Source organism: Eretmochelys imbricata, chromosome 5, assembly GCF_965152235.1.
Source record: "Eretmochelys imbricata isolate rEreImb1 chromosome 5, rEreImb1.hap1, whole genome shotgun sequence".
Classification (NCBI taxonomy): Eukaryota; Metazoa; Chordata; order Testudines; family Cheloniidae; genus Eretmochelys; species Eretmochelys imbricata.
Genome location: NC_135576.1, coordinates 56,456,682 through 56,473,129, shown reverse-complemented (window position 1 = coordinate 56,473,129; position 16,448 = coordinate 56,456,682). Strand labels below are relative to the sequence as shown.

Here is a 16,448-nt window from a genome sequence, read left to right as displayed (position 1 = left end):
TTTTCAACAATTTAGAGGTAGGAAAACCTGGATTACCAGTGTAATGATTGTATGTATTAAATATGTTTTTCCTTTTCTCTTTCCTTTCAGAACATTGCTGCATATAAACTTCTTGGCACCTTTACTTATGGTCTTATTGTGGGTAAAACCAATCACCAAGGACTACATTATGAACCCACCTCTGGGCAAAGAGAGCGTGCCTTTGTAAGGTTCCTTTTTAACATTTGTTCTGAAGTCTTAGGATCAGACTCTCACCTCCACTCTGTTCCATTTATGCCATGTAAAAGGGCTGAAGTGGCGTAAAGGGGCCTTAAAATCCCTGGTTCTGGCCATGGAAGGAATCCTTGGCTTAGGCCCTGCAGAGATTCCAACATAGCCCTAGGAAGCTGGTATGGCATAGGCTGGGCTTGTTTTTCACTGCAGTATTTGTCAAGCTATAACTAGTGTTGTCCGAACTCTGTGCACACACAAGTGTCTAGCTTGAGTGATAAGTGGTGCTTTAAGCTTGAACAAGCTGGCCTATTACAGGGTATGGGTTGAAGGTCAAGTGCTGCTGACACCTGAGAGCTAGTAATGTAGTGGTGATGCAGCAGCTGAGTTAGCATAATTCATCAAACACTAATCCAATCACTCTAACAGAATTGCTGTGCTGCTAATCAAATAACTCTCTGTAGCTGGGGTGTTGTCTTGCAGTGTGGTCAGTAGAGTAGCTAACTTCCTTTGGGGAGGAGGTGTTCCTACACTGACAGGAAAACCCCTTCCTCAGTGTAGGCTGCATGTACGCTATGGGGTTATGCTGTGTCTCTGTGGTAGACATACCCTACATGTTTCCTGATTTGTGTATTGGAGAGAGTCTGCACAGTCACTTTATTTATTGAAGCTAAGTAATTCCTTTAATTTTTTTCAAAAATAATAATAATAATAAATAATAAAAACAACTAACTCGGTAAAAATAAGTTTGAATTTTTTTTACTGTTTCGTTTCTAGAAATAAAAGCTGTCTAATAGCTGTGACCACTTTGTATGCCAAAGAAAGTTGCATTGGGAGTGAACTCAATAATTTAATTACAATTTGAGTTTTTGTACTTAAATCTTTAGTGGTTTTTTTAAATTTAGAAATAAATTATTGCGGTGACGTGGCATTTAACCTGGCTAGAGGGCCAAAGATGTAATTAGGCTATACTTCAGTTGATATTTTACAGCTGTATAATGAGGATTCCAAATCTTAAAGCATTTGGAATGCATAGTTCTTATTTATTATTCTAGATTGCTTGAAATAGTCAATATTGACAGAACTTCCCAGTTTTTCCTGTTGCAACCACTTGGGTGTTTATATAGGCCTAATGCTATGGCATGAGTAGGAAGTGTAAGGAACTAAGGGAGAAAGGAAAATTGTATATTGCTTGCACATGAGCGCTATAAATAATTGTATTAAATATTTCCTTCAAGACATGTCAAGTTTTTTGTACAGATAATATAATGTAAACAGATATATAGCATTAAGTATAAGATGACTTTTGGAGACTATTACTATACTGTTTTGATCCACAGAATGTCAGAAGCAACATTTGATACGGTACGACTGTGGATAATTATCCTATTGTGCGCTTTACGGTTGGCCATGATGCGCCAACACCTGCAAGCCTACCTTAATTTAGCACAGAAATGTGTGGATCAGATGAAAAAGGAGGCTGGCAGAATAAGTACAGTTGATCTGCAGAAAATGGTAAGTAGAATGGAAGAAAAATGGTAAATGTATGAAGTGATTCGCACACGAATTTTAACATAGCTTGTTGGGCACAACACATTGCCCAGGCCTTGTACCTTTCCACAGGCTCAGAATTCACATCCAAAAATCATAAATTGAGAGGTTTCCTTAGTATGTTCTTTTACAAGAAGACTCCCATTGCAAGGGGAAAAACCCTCAAATTCAGAATATGCAGAGTTGAACTGATATTTTCCACACACCACAGCCACACAAACTAAACTGTGCTTCCTTTGCTCCATGTCCTAAGGAGTCCCTACAGGCAATCACAGTACTATACCTATCTCAACCTCTTTGTCCGGCATAATCTCTGGCAATCAGCTACTGTATTTCCAAGATGAATGGTGCGACACAGACTTCTGCAAAGGTCTGTGGAGAGTATTAATAAGTAGTGATTTGGACTTATGGTGGGCACAGAGGAAATGGGTGGCTTTGTTAGGAGAAGCAAGGGTGCTGTTATAGTCCCACTTCCACAGAGGCAAAGGTAAGGTTGTATGACTGTATACTGTGCTAAATGTGTGCTAGATCCTTGAACTGTGAAAGGAACTATATACAAAATAGTATAAATTAAAAAAAAAAAAATCTCTTCCATTTTAAAGAGCTGAACGATATGGCAGTTTTGTAAGTGTCTCAAAAAATGTACTCGCCTGCATGTACAAGTACTTGTCCATCTTGTTACTATGATACAACTGAATAATTATTTCTTTTTAGCAGTCAAATTACTGTGGCCAAATAAGTGGATAGAAATGTGTAAGGCCACTGTGTAACTATTTGGGAGGGATATGATAAAGAAAAGAACCAGAAAACAACCCTATAATCATGTAAAGCTAGGCCTCTGTCTTTTTTCTATACTTATCTGTCTTCTCTCTAAGGTTATGGGTAGAAGGAATGTGAACTGTGTGTAACCTGTACTCCCCACTTTGGGGAAAGAATTCCTTATACAGATAAGCCTCCATGTTTATACCTACCCCAGAACTTCAAACAGACTGGGTTAACCGGCTTGAACTGGAAGAGATATCACACTGTATGTTGAACCAGGCTATAAAAGCCCATCTCTGTTCTTTGTTCGGGGCTTCACCATTTTCCTCTGTAAAGGAATTGGTGAGCCCTTCAGCTGTCGTACTTGCTAGCATTAAAGTGCCTCACTTTATCAAAGAGCCAAAACTCTGTGTTTTGTTTGGCTAATACAGAAGTCCAGGGAAGGCTACCCTCCTAACCCTAGATGGGAGGGGAAACCTTTTTCCCTAACAGGCTCATTTTGCAGAGAAGTACGGAGTGTAACATGTTAGTCAGTTTCATGGGAGATGTGATATGGAAAGTGTCATATATCACAAAAATGCACTTGTCTATTTTAGGTTTTTCAGTAATAGTACTTATCACAATGACCATTAGTGTAGTATCTGTGTCACCAGTGAAATATTAAGGAGCTTCGAAGGGGATTTCTAGCCCATATTTTTTAGTCAGAAACATGGTGACTAATGTGGGGCTTCAGGATTAAGGTGGATTTATTCACAGGGCTCTTCTCACAGTCAATACCAGAATGAGTCCAGTTGTTGCTGTTAGGAACCTTGATGTTCTCTTTAATCAGCATCTTTCTGCACCCATGTTTCTCGTGTTATCTGGAAAATGCAACATCTTCTAAATATCTCAGTTAACTATAAGTTTTGTAATTTTCATATTGCAAAAGCCTATTCCATACAATGCCCTCTATTTCAGTCTTCCAAAATCCTCCTTTTCAGTCAGTTCAAAGCCACTGAATAAAATCAGTTTTTGTTTTATCTGACTATTTGTGTATCACCTCCTCTCTTTTTGGTCTTCTGTTGCTGTGACCAGGAAATGATCCTTCAAATCCTTTTCCTTTATAGGTTGCTACTTTTCTGTTTGATCATATTCTATCAAAGGGGGAGCAGTCATCTTATTATGCTTTGGTTTCGTGGTCATCATACTTCCTCTTTGGTATCCAGTGTTTTGGAACTCTCTTCCCCATACTGTCTTTTTGACATTTTTTCATCTCAAAACCCTTCCCTCTTTTCAGTGCTATTTTAAAGAATTCCATGCCTTTTCATCCTCTAGGCAAGGCCAATATTTTGTTCTCACTTAAGACGTATAGTTGACTTTTTCATTGCTGATTTTGTTTTTTTGACTTCGTCCTCTTATTTTTCCCCTAAAATAAGTCAACAGTTATATGTAATGTAACAGTAGTGATTAAGAGAGGAGGACCCACTCCCTGTGAAGAAATAAAATTTAAAAGTGGAGTCCAATAAAACATAATCTGAAGTGAAGATTCTTTACGTGAATTCTGTTAACCAGTTAAATTAACCACGGAGCTTCTATTCGTATTTCTCATTTTTCTGACCATTTTCATTTACTAATATCTCACATTGTTAAACAAAAGCACCTAAATCCCATTTCCCAAAAGGGACTTAGACCGGGGTGGGCAAACTATGGCCCATCAGACGTTTTTATCTGGCTCTCGAGCCCCTTCCAAGGGAGCAGGGTCGGGGGCTTGCCCTGCTCCGCCTGCCCGGTGCTCTCCAGCCGCTGATTCAAAATTCCCTTGATGAGCACCATCCTCCGGCACACAGAGCCACACTGCGCAGGCACATCTTCACCCCGCCTCTATGCAGCAGCACACCCAATCCCCTCCCAGTCTCCTGTGGCCCCACCCTTGAGAGCCTCGAAACCACTCAGGGACCACACCCATCCCAGCTAGGGTACTTCTGCCTGTGGCGGTGCCTGGTATGGCCACCTTGGTGTCACTGCCAGCAGAGCCACTAGGAGTCCCCAGTACCACCCATGTAGAGCCCCCCCGCTCCGCGCCACACCCCATGAGTGCCTCCTCCCTCCCCCCCTTGGTAACATCCTTTATAGAGCCCATCCATGCTACACCCCAAAGAGTTCCCCTCCTCCACCATGTGTTCATGGCCCGCCATACAATTTCCATACCCAGATGTGGCCCTCGGGCCATAAAGTGTGCCCACCCTGACTTAGACCCTTAGGAGCCAAAGTCTTATTGAAAGACAGTGGGACTTAAGCATTTGCCTAAGTCACTTTTGAAAATGAGACGTAGGCTTCTGAGTCACTCCAGCACTTTTGAAAATTTTTATCCAAAGTACATTAGTTTTGAGACTACTTTTTAACAAACTTCTAGTGTATAGAAATGCAGATAATTGAATTATAGCAATTTTTTTTAGAAAAAGTGAGATGAATGGGTTTTTTTAACTTTGCCTTTTGCAAGGAAATAACTAGTAATGTGCTCTTTAAATATTATGAAATTTTTATTAAGTCTGAAATTCTTCATGAAGTCTTTTTGAAGACAGTACTTTAGACACTAAAAATCTGGTGGGAAAAATCTTTAGAATGAAGCTTCTCTCATAAAGATCACATTTCTTTAAGCTGCTCTGTTTTACTGACCATTGTATTTAAATGTTTGCTATGATCATTCATAACATGTCAGCTATGTTGAGAATTTTTGCACACTAAGTCACTCATAAGGATTTTGTTGGTTTCAGGTGGCCCGAGTATTTTATTACCTTTGTGTAATTGCATTGCAGTATGTGGCACCTCTGGTAATGCTCCTTCATACAACTCTGCTTTTGAAAACATTAGGTAAGCAAAATTTGATAAATGAAAACAGTGCATATGTTTACAAAAAAATTTCTAGTCCTATTATGAAAGGCTTTTATCATTTTATATCTGTCCATTAAAAGAAAGCTTGTGTAACCAATAATATACAGAGATGTTTTCTGGTCATTTAAAACAGTAGCTTTAAGACAACTCTGTCTTCTTTCTGATTTTAAGACACCTGTTAACCAGATGTTAATTGCTATTTGTGATTGATATTCCAACAGGCAACTATTTAGTATAACAAATTGAGATGTTTTATGTATATTGAAACATGGATTTTTTGTTAGCTTTTTACATTTTATAAACAATTATGCTTTATATATCATTTTATGGAAATCTGTTACATTCATTTTAGAAGATTTCATTAAGTCTTAAAGCATCCTTAAAACTGCATGGACTTCTTGAACACTATTTGTAAATGAGGCATGGGTTTTGTTCTAGTATTAATAAAAGACTAGAGCAAAACCAGACATCATGAAGGATATGTCTTTCACTGTCTTACCAGATCTACTGTAGTGAAATTAGGGAGTTGATATCAGGCATGTTGCAATTTCATATTTAGAAAGTTATTTAGAAATAATTTTCTATTTCTAATATGTCAAGGATACTGCTGCTACATTTATAGATTTGACTAAAGTAAAAGGAGTTGGAATCTAGTTGCTTCATTTATTATCTTACTTTTAACAGGTAATTATTCCTGGGGCATCTATCCAGAATCTAGCTCTGACTTTCCAGTGGAGAACAGACCACTTCCCAGTTCAGTTTACTCTGACTCTCCATCTGCTGATGGAAAGATGAAGGTAACTGTAGTACAAATAACAATGGCATTGGGCAGCCTAAAGAACATTTTCACTCCTCTCCTATTCCGAGGACTCCTGTCTTTTCTCACTTGGTGGATTGCTGCTTGCCTCTTCTCCACAAGCCTTTTTGGGCTTTTCTATCACCAGTATCTGACTGTGGCATGAATAATCAGCTCACAAAGGAAATGTATGAAATTAACTTCTCAGTTCAAACCCATGTACCCCAGAGGGGCTGAAGAAAAAAATGGAAGAATGCACACGTGAATTAAAAACACATATCAAGTTTTATTCTTAAATGCTTCCTCTGTATTCTCAGGGTGAATATTATGTTTAAAATCACAAGTGGGTTTAACTTTTGTTACCGAATGGTAGGTAACTAACTGCTGAATTATGATATTGGAACTGTGACTAACTTTTTTGAGTGGCTGATATTGGAGGGCTAGTTAAAAGAGTAGCGCCTGTGGGTACCTTGCTTTCCATTAACACTAAGCCACCCTCAAAACTTTGTACACTGCTTCAGTCGTTGACTGATGACTCTTAGTGGTATTGAGGTACAGGTAACACTCATGGTGGCTGCCTAGTTAAACAATCTTGAAACTGAGCCATACAATGAGGAGAGAAAATAATTTCTGTTGGAACGATATTGATCACTTTTCTGTTTGAAAAGCAAAAAAAATCCAACAGGACAAAAGAAATACTGTATATTACAGTGAAGAAAGCTATGTAATATTTGAATTTAGGGTAGGAACAAATGCATGGACTCTGCAAGTATTGCTGCTGAAGAAATGCAGGAATGCTGATGTGTAAGAAGAATATTATAAAATATATATATTGTTTCAATCCCTGCAGTCATTTTAAAATAATGAATGGCCATATAAACCCTTGCAAGTACAGTATTGGTGCTACTGTTGATCCACAGATTCCATTTGGGTCTTTTAAATTTCATTTTTCCAGGTAATAGATAAATTCCATTGAATTCACAAAATATTTGGAATAGATTATCAACACTGATCAAACTGTTTAAAAAGAATAACTATAATCCTGCTGAGTGTGTATGTATCTGTAAGTATATATTAAATATATATTATATATTAAATATATAATATATATGGAGTCTATAAAAATAAATATTGAATCTTTAAGTTTGCTGAATGTATGTTACAGGGCAGTGGGACAGGGACATATATGTACCTAATAAGTTCAAGTTCTCTTTTTGAATGAAAATTAAATTTTTTTTGAAAGTTCAGCTGGAAGGGCTATTTTTTGGTGCCTCTACAAAGGTATTTAACTTTAATAAAGAACCTTTGAATTTTATTGAAAGAGATTGACCCAGAATCTTATCTTTCCTGCTCTGTGTGATCTTTGTTTGTTAGTCTAATGTGAGGTTACCCCGCTGATGTAGAAATATTGAACATCTTTTAGTCTCAAATATATTTTCTGTACATAAGTTTTAAAACTTATAGTAAGGAGGAGTAAAGTATTAATTTGACAAGTTTTGTTCAGTTTGAATAGCAGTTCCTAAGTGGAGTATTTGAGAACAAATTAGAAGGACAGCTTTTTTTTTTCAGTTGCTTTGTGTATACTGTAATCAGAAATGCAGGATTGGGAATTAATGTGGGGTAACTTTTTTTTAAAATTTTACTTTAAAAAAAAAAGTGCACTGCAGAAAGATATCTCAGTGTTTAGTATGAGAAAGTAATATTAGCCATACATAGAAAATATGGGTAATGGTTTTGGGTTTCTTTGAATTATTTGTGTAAAACTTGGAATATAGTAAACAAATGGAAAGACTGTTACAAAATGCTTAATTTAAATGTTCTAAATCTGTGGTATGGGAAAACAAAGCATCAAAGAATACTGAAAATTAAGGATTTTAGATAATTATCCATTCTTCTCTCTCCATCAAATAGTTTTGAAAGCATTCAAAAATATTTTAGCTCATTTTCTGTTACCATAATAAGGTTTGTATACCACTGCTTCTCACCTGCATCCCCCACTGCACGCACACGCCCTCTTAAATATCCTGACAAACCTCTTAGATCCTGCTAGTTACCGTAGGAGTATAGTACTTCATAGCTAACAGTGCTGTAAACTTCGCTTATACCCTAATTTTTAATAGGTGATAGTGGCAACCACTATCTGAATGGCCTAAAGAATATTTGACTTCATAGATTCAAAACTTGAAACATTCCTATGAAAAATGCTCTTTCAGATGATTGACAGATAGGTCCAGCAATACTGGACAGGCCCATTTGCTGGGTGTGTGTTGTATATGATTAGCAATGAAAGAATAAGGTAGCCTTATTCTTAGGGCCCTACCAAATTCATGGTGCATTTTGGTCAATATCAGGGTTATAGGATTTTAAAAATCAGTCAGTTTGTCTTACTGACTGATCAAACTGATATACCTGGAGAACTGACTTTGATAAATCAAGAAACAGCTTGATTGTCTTTCTATCTTTGTTCTGATTACCATTTCTAGCCATTGCTTCTTGAATGTTGCATCCAACCCTGTGGTCCTGCAGGTTTCCGGTTGGCTATGGGTGGAAGATATTCTCTCTTCAGTGACTTTCATTGACTTAGAATCTTGCATAATCCATGGGACTTCTTCTACAAAACCTATCTAGATCAGAAAATCTTTCTGACATGGGGGAAATGGACAAAAAAGTAAAAAAGGACATTACTATAGTGATGAGTATGGTATAAAATAGGTCTGTTGACCTATAGTTGAATGGCATCTTCATGAGCAAATGAATAACCTGTTTTGTGCTTCATATTAAGTCATTTCTAGTTATCTTTTACCCTTGTGTATCTGTCTGCCATTCTCAACAGTAACCTGTAAAGGAAAAAGTAGGTTTGTGCTCTTTGTTGTTGTTGTTGCATCTTTATTATGTATAAAGAAGGCTTATGGGGTATGGACTTTGGCAGGAGTTCTCCTTCTTTACATTAAAAAAAAATAAGGTTTTCTTCGTTTCTCTTGGAGGATTATATGGATAGCTGCAGAAAACTAATTGCTTTCAGAAATACAAAGCAAGTAATTCCCTGACTGAGAGAAAGCAGTTTTTAGTCAGGCTGCTTAAAATGTTGTGTGGCTTTCTTCACAAATTACCTCTTTCTGAGAAAAAGAACTGGGAGATAAGATGTCTTTGGTAAAGATTCAACAGCCCTGTCCATTCAGTTAAGAAGTTGTGGCTTGTGAGCCTAAGGACTTGACTAGAGAGTGTGATTTTTTTAAACCCACTATTTTAACTAAATTGAAGTTTGTGTCTTAATTGAGTTTGTGGCTTATTTCAGTTTAACTTGATCTGTTTATTTTTTACAAGATTAAACTAAACTGAAATAAGAATAGCAAACCACAAACTTGCACAAGTTTAACTAAATTGGTTAAAATAATATCTTTTTAGTTAAATGGGTGTGTCTAGACCAGGCTTGAGACCTCTGAGTTCTCATCAAAAAGTAGGGAAGATCAGCTGTGACATTCCTGATAGGAACTCTTTTTAAGCTTAGAAATGTTTTTTATACATCATAGGAAAGGAGAAAAAGTCATAAACCAGCATTTTTCACTTTGCAGGGTACCTTGGAGTGCCTTTTGGGCTGTACTATCATCATGTGTATATTTCAGTAATTGAAGAGGTCTTTGGGATTTCCCAGCTGCCCAAAAGTTTGCAGTTGTTTGCAACCACAAATTCTGTGTCCTCTCTTCTTTTCTTTTTTTTTTTTTTAAACCTCTTTCTTACATAAGAATCAATTGGTACAACAAAGGAAAAGGGCATTTGGTATCAGTGAGAGAGAATGAACAGCATTATATGGAAGAAGAGCTGCCTTAGAAGATTCATTGCTTAAACCCAATGTTACATAACATCAATCCTTTATTCAAAGGAGATGGAGAACTTGTGAATAGGAAGCCATTTATGCCCTAATTATAAAGTCAAACTTACCTAGAAGCAAGCAGTGTGCCATGAAGATACGTGTTAGCTGTCTAAACCACAACGCTCAACTTCTGAGTATGTAGTATGGTTATTGAATACAGAAAATCCTAGCTAATCTCATCCAAACACCTGTCTGTCTCTCTTTACGTCAGCCACCCATGGGCGCAGAATTCACCATTGCTAATTGAGGTCTTAGGTTTAATATTTTTAAATAAACTTATGACTATGAAAATTGTCCTCATAGATAACAATATTGTGAAGTTAGTGGTGCCATAAAATGGAAGCCCTTACACCTTTTTATTCTCAAAGACCCTTATTGTTATACTTTTCCATTTTAAGCATTAGCTCACTTTCCATAGAGGAACTTTGTGTTATGTGAACCAATATCCCCCAAATTTAGTACTGCACATAGTCTATTGCCATTGCTTTTTTCCCCCCACAAAGCTCCTAAACATTTTACTCATGCTTGAAGAACAATGTCCATAGTAAAAATAGAAATAATGAATGAAAATACTCAAAGGCCAAAGGAGCTGAAGTGTTTTATCTTAAGGAAATGTTCCTAAGTCAGAGTGGGATCTTAATAAAAGGAAGAGAGCAGATTACTAGTGTTCTGAATTTTAGGATGAACATTTACTGTAAAATAACAAATAAATTGTTGTTTTAATCTACAGCTTAAATCCCCCCAAAGAAGTATTAAGGGCAAAATCTTGGGCTCTCTGATAAAGGCGTACTCTCCGGAGAGTACAAGTGTTACAGAAATATTGGATACACTGTCCTGTTGTTGGGCAAGATGGCTTAGGACAGCCAGTCACGCTGTACAGTGACATGCAGGTTGCTTCTCCCTTTGAAAAGCATCAGCATGCCCACCAGTAGTACAGCACCACACAGTGTTGCCACCTAGTTGTCATTCCCAGCGTGAGGTTGGAATGCCCTCCTGCTGCGGTAGGGAGGGATGGATGGGAAAAGCCTCCCGAAGTGGTTCTTACTCACTAGCATGCCCACATTGCACCAGTCAGGATTTTGCTCTAAGGCTTCCTTGCTGCAGTCTGCTCAAATTTTTTACAAGGAAGTTTAAATTTCGCTTTTCCACAAAGTCTCTAACTTTTGAGGCGATTTGCTGAAGCCCAGAGAAAAGTAAACCACAAACCAAGTCTTTTTTGAAATCTCCCGTTATTGGTTGTCAGGTGAATAATGATGTACTGGCCATTGTTTTGAGAACCAGTATATATGTATTTTTATACCTTTGTTGTAACAGTGTTTTTAATGCAAATTAAGTTTATTTGTAATCCTGATGCCATGGAACATGTCCTCGTGTTTATTCATGTCAGAGCCTCCAATTAGATCAACTGTTTCTACACGTTGATTCTTGTTTAAACTTGAAGCCCAGATTGATAAATTTATAACAAGTATAAGCTTAATAAGTATATACTTATATAATAATATATATTAAGTATATACTTAATTAAGAAGTATAATTTATAACAAGTACAACTCGGTATCAGTCTGTAAATGCCAAACAGTTCTTTAGGTTTAGATTCCCATTATTCAAAATCAGGAAATGGAAGAAGTTGAGATCTGTAATATCTCTTAACAACACAGTATGTTCATGACTTTGGTATAACATTCGTGGGGGAATCCTGTGCTAAAAAATTTAAAATTCTGTGCAGAATATTTTAAAATATTGCATATTTTGTCAAAATAATGCCATATGACCATGTCAGTTTCAATTATTTTGGTAATTTATTTAAACTACAATACAATGCATGGAGAAAGGAAGTAGAGAGTGTTGGAGGAGATCCCCAAATTCCCTTTGTCTAATCATATGTCGCTAGGTTTGACCTTTTTAGTTCTAGTTATTAGTCAACAAATATATGCATCCGTATGCTCAGTATTACATTGTAGGCAACTGAAGAGCACGTGAAGGCTGGGAATTCAAACTCACAATTTATATTAGCTACTGACCATTTCCAGAAAGGCCGACAGTAAACAGTTCTTGGAGCACATTTTGATAGGAAAATTTTTCAGTCCAAACATTTTGAGCAGTTCTAATCACTAAAGCACCATAAGCATTGATAAGGCTGTTTTATGCTCCTGAGGGGAATTCACTAAGAATGGGAACAGTTCACTAACAATGATGGGAACAACTAAGCTGGCAGGCTGCTACATTCTGCTCTGAGGGGACAGAGTCTACCTCACACATACCTCCAAACACCCAGAAGCCCTACCCCTCCACATAGGATGCACCACAATAGCGAGTGAGAGGTACAAAGTCTCTTTTGCTTGCATGCCTGCACACCCAGCCCCCACTCCCTCACAGTGGTTTACATCTCCACTGGCTGCTCCAGGTACCCAAGCCAACATGCCCAAGGGGCGAGTGACTGCTCTTGCAGCTTCCCTTTGCTTCCCTGTCAAAAGTCATTTTTCTGCAGGAAAGCAAAACATTTTTGCGGGGGATATGAATTGTACACGTGCACAGTGGCACAGAATCCCTCCAGGAGCACAAGTAGTAAACCTCCTGTAGCATTTAAAGAAGCAACTTTTCGAAAAGTCTTACTGGTTGGCCATTTTCAATTACTTTGTGTGATAGTTTTGCTGTATTTTTGAAACCTGTTTTATGCTTATAAAACCAGGCTTTGCCCTAATTTTCAGTATTCTTTGTAACTTTGTTTACCTCTTATGTACTATTGTCTTATGTACTTCAAAAGCAGATGGGTATTTACAATATTTTTCATAAAAGGTAAAACAAAGAAAAGTATACCAAAAATTCCTTTTTGTAAATCTGATTCTTACATGTGTAAACATGGTGTGCCAACAAAAACTGTATTTCTCCTGTTTCTGGTTTTCCTGTCTTAACTAAAGTGGAATATGGGCATGATTTATCTTGCATTGTCATAATATGAGTAGATAAACATTTTTGAGAACATTTATCTGTGGCAGAAATGTGGGGGAGGGGAACCCGCTTTTATCCTACTATATCATTCCCTTTTAAATATAAGGATATATTTGTACTTAAAAATACTGTTACATTGTTTAGGCCCAGAATTTCACTGAAGTTAAAATTGTTGTAAACTGTAAATTATTGCAAACTGTACATGTCTCCAGACTGTAAATATTTTTTAAATCTATCATAGTTACTGGGAACTTTAAAATTAATATTTTATGTATAACCTCACAATTGTTGCTCTGTTGCTACTGAAATAGCTTTTGTTAGCAAAGGGTACATAGATCAACACATCCTGTTCCTAGAACTATGCTGGCATTGACAATATTGATGCTCACAAAGCAAATTATCTGTAACAGACTGTGACCAAGAGATGAAAAATCTTTATTTGCCCATGGAAAAGGTCAGAATTTACGGGAAACTTCCAAGTCCCCCTCTCTAGATTAGGGTAGGTTTTCAAAAATTTCCCACTTACACTTTGAGTTCCACCATCTTGGCAAGATTAAGCACCTTCATTTGATTGTCTACCAGTTATCACTGTTTTAAAACACCATATTGATTAGAGCTGCTCTGAGCAAAGTTACATGACGTGGTGCTTTAAAATCAGGCACACCACCTATGCTGTACTGCAGAAGGCTCCCAAAAGTTGATAACATAATGGAACCTAACTGGTATTGGCAAAGTTGCATCATTTAAAAAAAAAAAAAAAAAAAAACCAGAGGATAAGGGTACAATATTACCAACGTCTACACAAAGAACAAACTCCATCTTCTGTACATGCAAGGTGTTACTAAAGTGCCTGGACCTGCACATCCTAGAGCAGATACTAGGAATGACATTTTCAAGCAGACATTTTCTAAAGTTGTGCACATGCCTTTGTGCTTCTCTTGGTAGGTATGCATACCTAGAAGATAGCCTGCATTTTCTTAAAAAGAGATCAGCTAGTCTGTAAAAACTTGCCATGGGAATTTAATTTTAACTCATTGAAATACATGTGTATGTATGTATGTGTATATGTATAGATGGATGATGTGGAAAAATAAATTCTCATGGCTAATATTTTAACTCTATATACCTTTTTATTTCCAATAAGTTTATTTTTTGCTTTTATTGCATAAATATTCCAAGAATTCTGCCTTCCCTTTACTGTATTTGTAAGAAAACCTCAGTTCCTCTTACACTTTCACACTTTTTCCATACTTGAGATTAAAGAAATTACAATTCTGTACCGTTAGGACTGTCTGCAATGGAATGGTTGACTTTGAAAGAAGTTTAACACCTGCTTTGCTACAAGTTTGTAGTTTGAGCTCCAGTCCTGCAAGGACTTACGTATTTAACTTGATCTCAGTGGGACTATTCATGAGCATTAATGAGATCAAACCTAGAATACAAAAGAGCAGGAATTACTTGGACGTATGGAGCTGAACATAATGGATCCAAAACAGGAGACCAGTGTTAACTGTTGTACAGTTTTTTAAATTTTGTATTTTTAATAACAGCCTTATGTACTGTTGAATGCTTTTGTTAGGACAGTGGGCTGCCAGCTTGACTTTTAACTATCTTTTATAAGAATTTGCATGCTTTAAATTTTAAGATTAAAAAACTATCAAACATGATCAGTCTGATTCAGCAGAAAAAAAGTGATGAAATAAACATTTTTAGATGCCTAGTCTGGAGGTAATTATTCTGCATGTTACCTGTAAAGTGCTTGTAACTTGAACTGTTTGCATTGAATTAAGTCTGTACCAAAGGAAGCACTCCTTAAAGGAAGCGTTATAGTGTGAGCTTTTAGCTCTAAAAAATGGCTTTAGCAATTAGTATATTTAATGTATATAGCACATGGTTTGGGGAAAACTTGTTCCTGTAAGCTACTATACATTAGATTTTTTTACACTGTGTGTAAGAAATTATGTTGCTTATTGCTGCTAATGGTTTATCTGGAGAATTTAAGATGATTTTCTATCTTGCTTGAAAAGTGTTAGCATGTGTCAGGCAGCATTTTCCTAATGTTGATGAACATAGTAATAAAGCTCACTAAGTTTTGATGTTAATTTAATAAAATTCTGTGAAATACAAAGATTATGCTTTTTGAGCTCCCCAGTTGTCATTCGGTGAAAAATTTGTAATTTATGATTGTGGTTGATTATACAAACATAAAATAAAATTATGTGCTAAAAGAGAACGTATATTGCCTAAAGTATTAGTGGGGTTACCACAGTGACTGCAGGGAAAGCTGTTGATAAACTGCTGTACGTGGACTCACTTCAATCAATCTTGTTTGGCTCTTCATTGCCAGGGGTATTGTGAAGGACAAAAGTGTAAGTGAGTTTGAAAAAAAATTGGTAACATTCATAGAGGATAGGTCAATCAATAGCTGATGGCCAAGATGGTCAGGGACACAAACCCCATGCTCTGGGTGTGTGACTGCCAGAAACTGGGACAGGATGTCAGAGGGGTGTATCATTCAATAAATTACCGTTATGTTCATTCCCTGTGAAGCATCTGGCACTGGCCCCTGTTAGAAGACAGGATGATGGGCTAGATGGACCATTAGTTTTGACCTACTGTGGTCATTCTTATGTTCTTAATCTGCTTGCCTTTTTAAAGCTTTAATTCAAATGAGGGATTTAATGTTTGATGCAATGTTGGTGGTTTAGAATTTGCTAAGTGTAATAGAAGTGTTCTAATCTTTAGTTAGCATATGTCTTGCTTTTATGCACTGTAACCTTTTAAACTGTTTGTTTATACAACATATACTGGGCTGCAGTATAATTTCCATTATTTTATACAGTGCTGCCCAAATCAGAAATAAGGCAACTTTTAAAACCAAAGGTCAATAAATGTTTCATTCTTAAATTTGATTTTGTATATTTATACATCTTAAAATTATACTAGTTACTGGTTCTGCAAATTTGTGCAAAACTGACTTTCCAAGGAACTATTTGACAACCTAATTAACTGAATAGCGCTAGTCAAAATGTTTAATTGATTTAGCTTTGTTAAAAAAAAAATCCCACAAACACCTTGATTTTTGTGTGAAAGTGTTTTGAAAACATATTTTAGAAACTTTAAAGGAAGAAATGTAGCAGACATGTAATGTGTTAGTTCAATTTGTGTGTGGGAGGGAGGTTAATTACTCCTGTGTGACTTGATTGGTAAGCATAGGCCTTGTCTGCACAATTTTTGCTCCAGTATAATTGTCGGGGTAATTTTTTTTTAAATCAGTATAGTTAAACTGATACAACACCTCGTGTGGGTGCAGTTGTACTTGAATAAATGTGCTTATACCTGCATAGCTTGTTGCACTTCCTATTTGGGAATGAGCTATCCTGGGATAACCACACTGATACCAGTATAGGTGCATCCACACTGGGGGGATTTTAGTGC

At 36.7% G+C, this 16,448-nt stretch overlaps 1 protein-coding gene across 4 annotated transcripts in view; it reads left to right on the top strand.

The window, feature by feature from the left end:
• The window catches only part of TMEM161B (transmembrane protein 161B), an 80,208-nt gene extending 64,291 nt beyond the window's left edge, over window positions 1–15,917 (top strand). For all 4 annotated transcript variants that reach the window (XM_077817172.1, XM_077817170.1, XM_077817171.1 and 1 more), the window contains 4 exons: window positions 91–204; window positions 1,551–1,725; window positions 5,277–5,373; window positions 6,079–15,917. In XM_077817172.1, coding sequence (XP_077673298.1) covers window positions 91–204; window positions 1,551–1,725; window positions 5,277–5,373; window positions 6,079–6,356 — 664 coding nt within the window. In that variant the 3' untranslated portion in view covers window positions 6,357–15,917. The remainder of the gene's footprint in view (window positions 1–90; window positions 205–1,550; window positions 1,726–5,276; window positions 5,374–6,078) is intronic.
• Window positions 15,918–16,448: the final 531 nt, after the last annotated feature.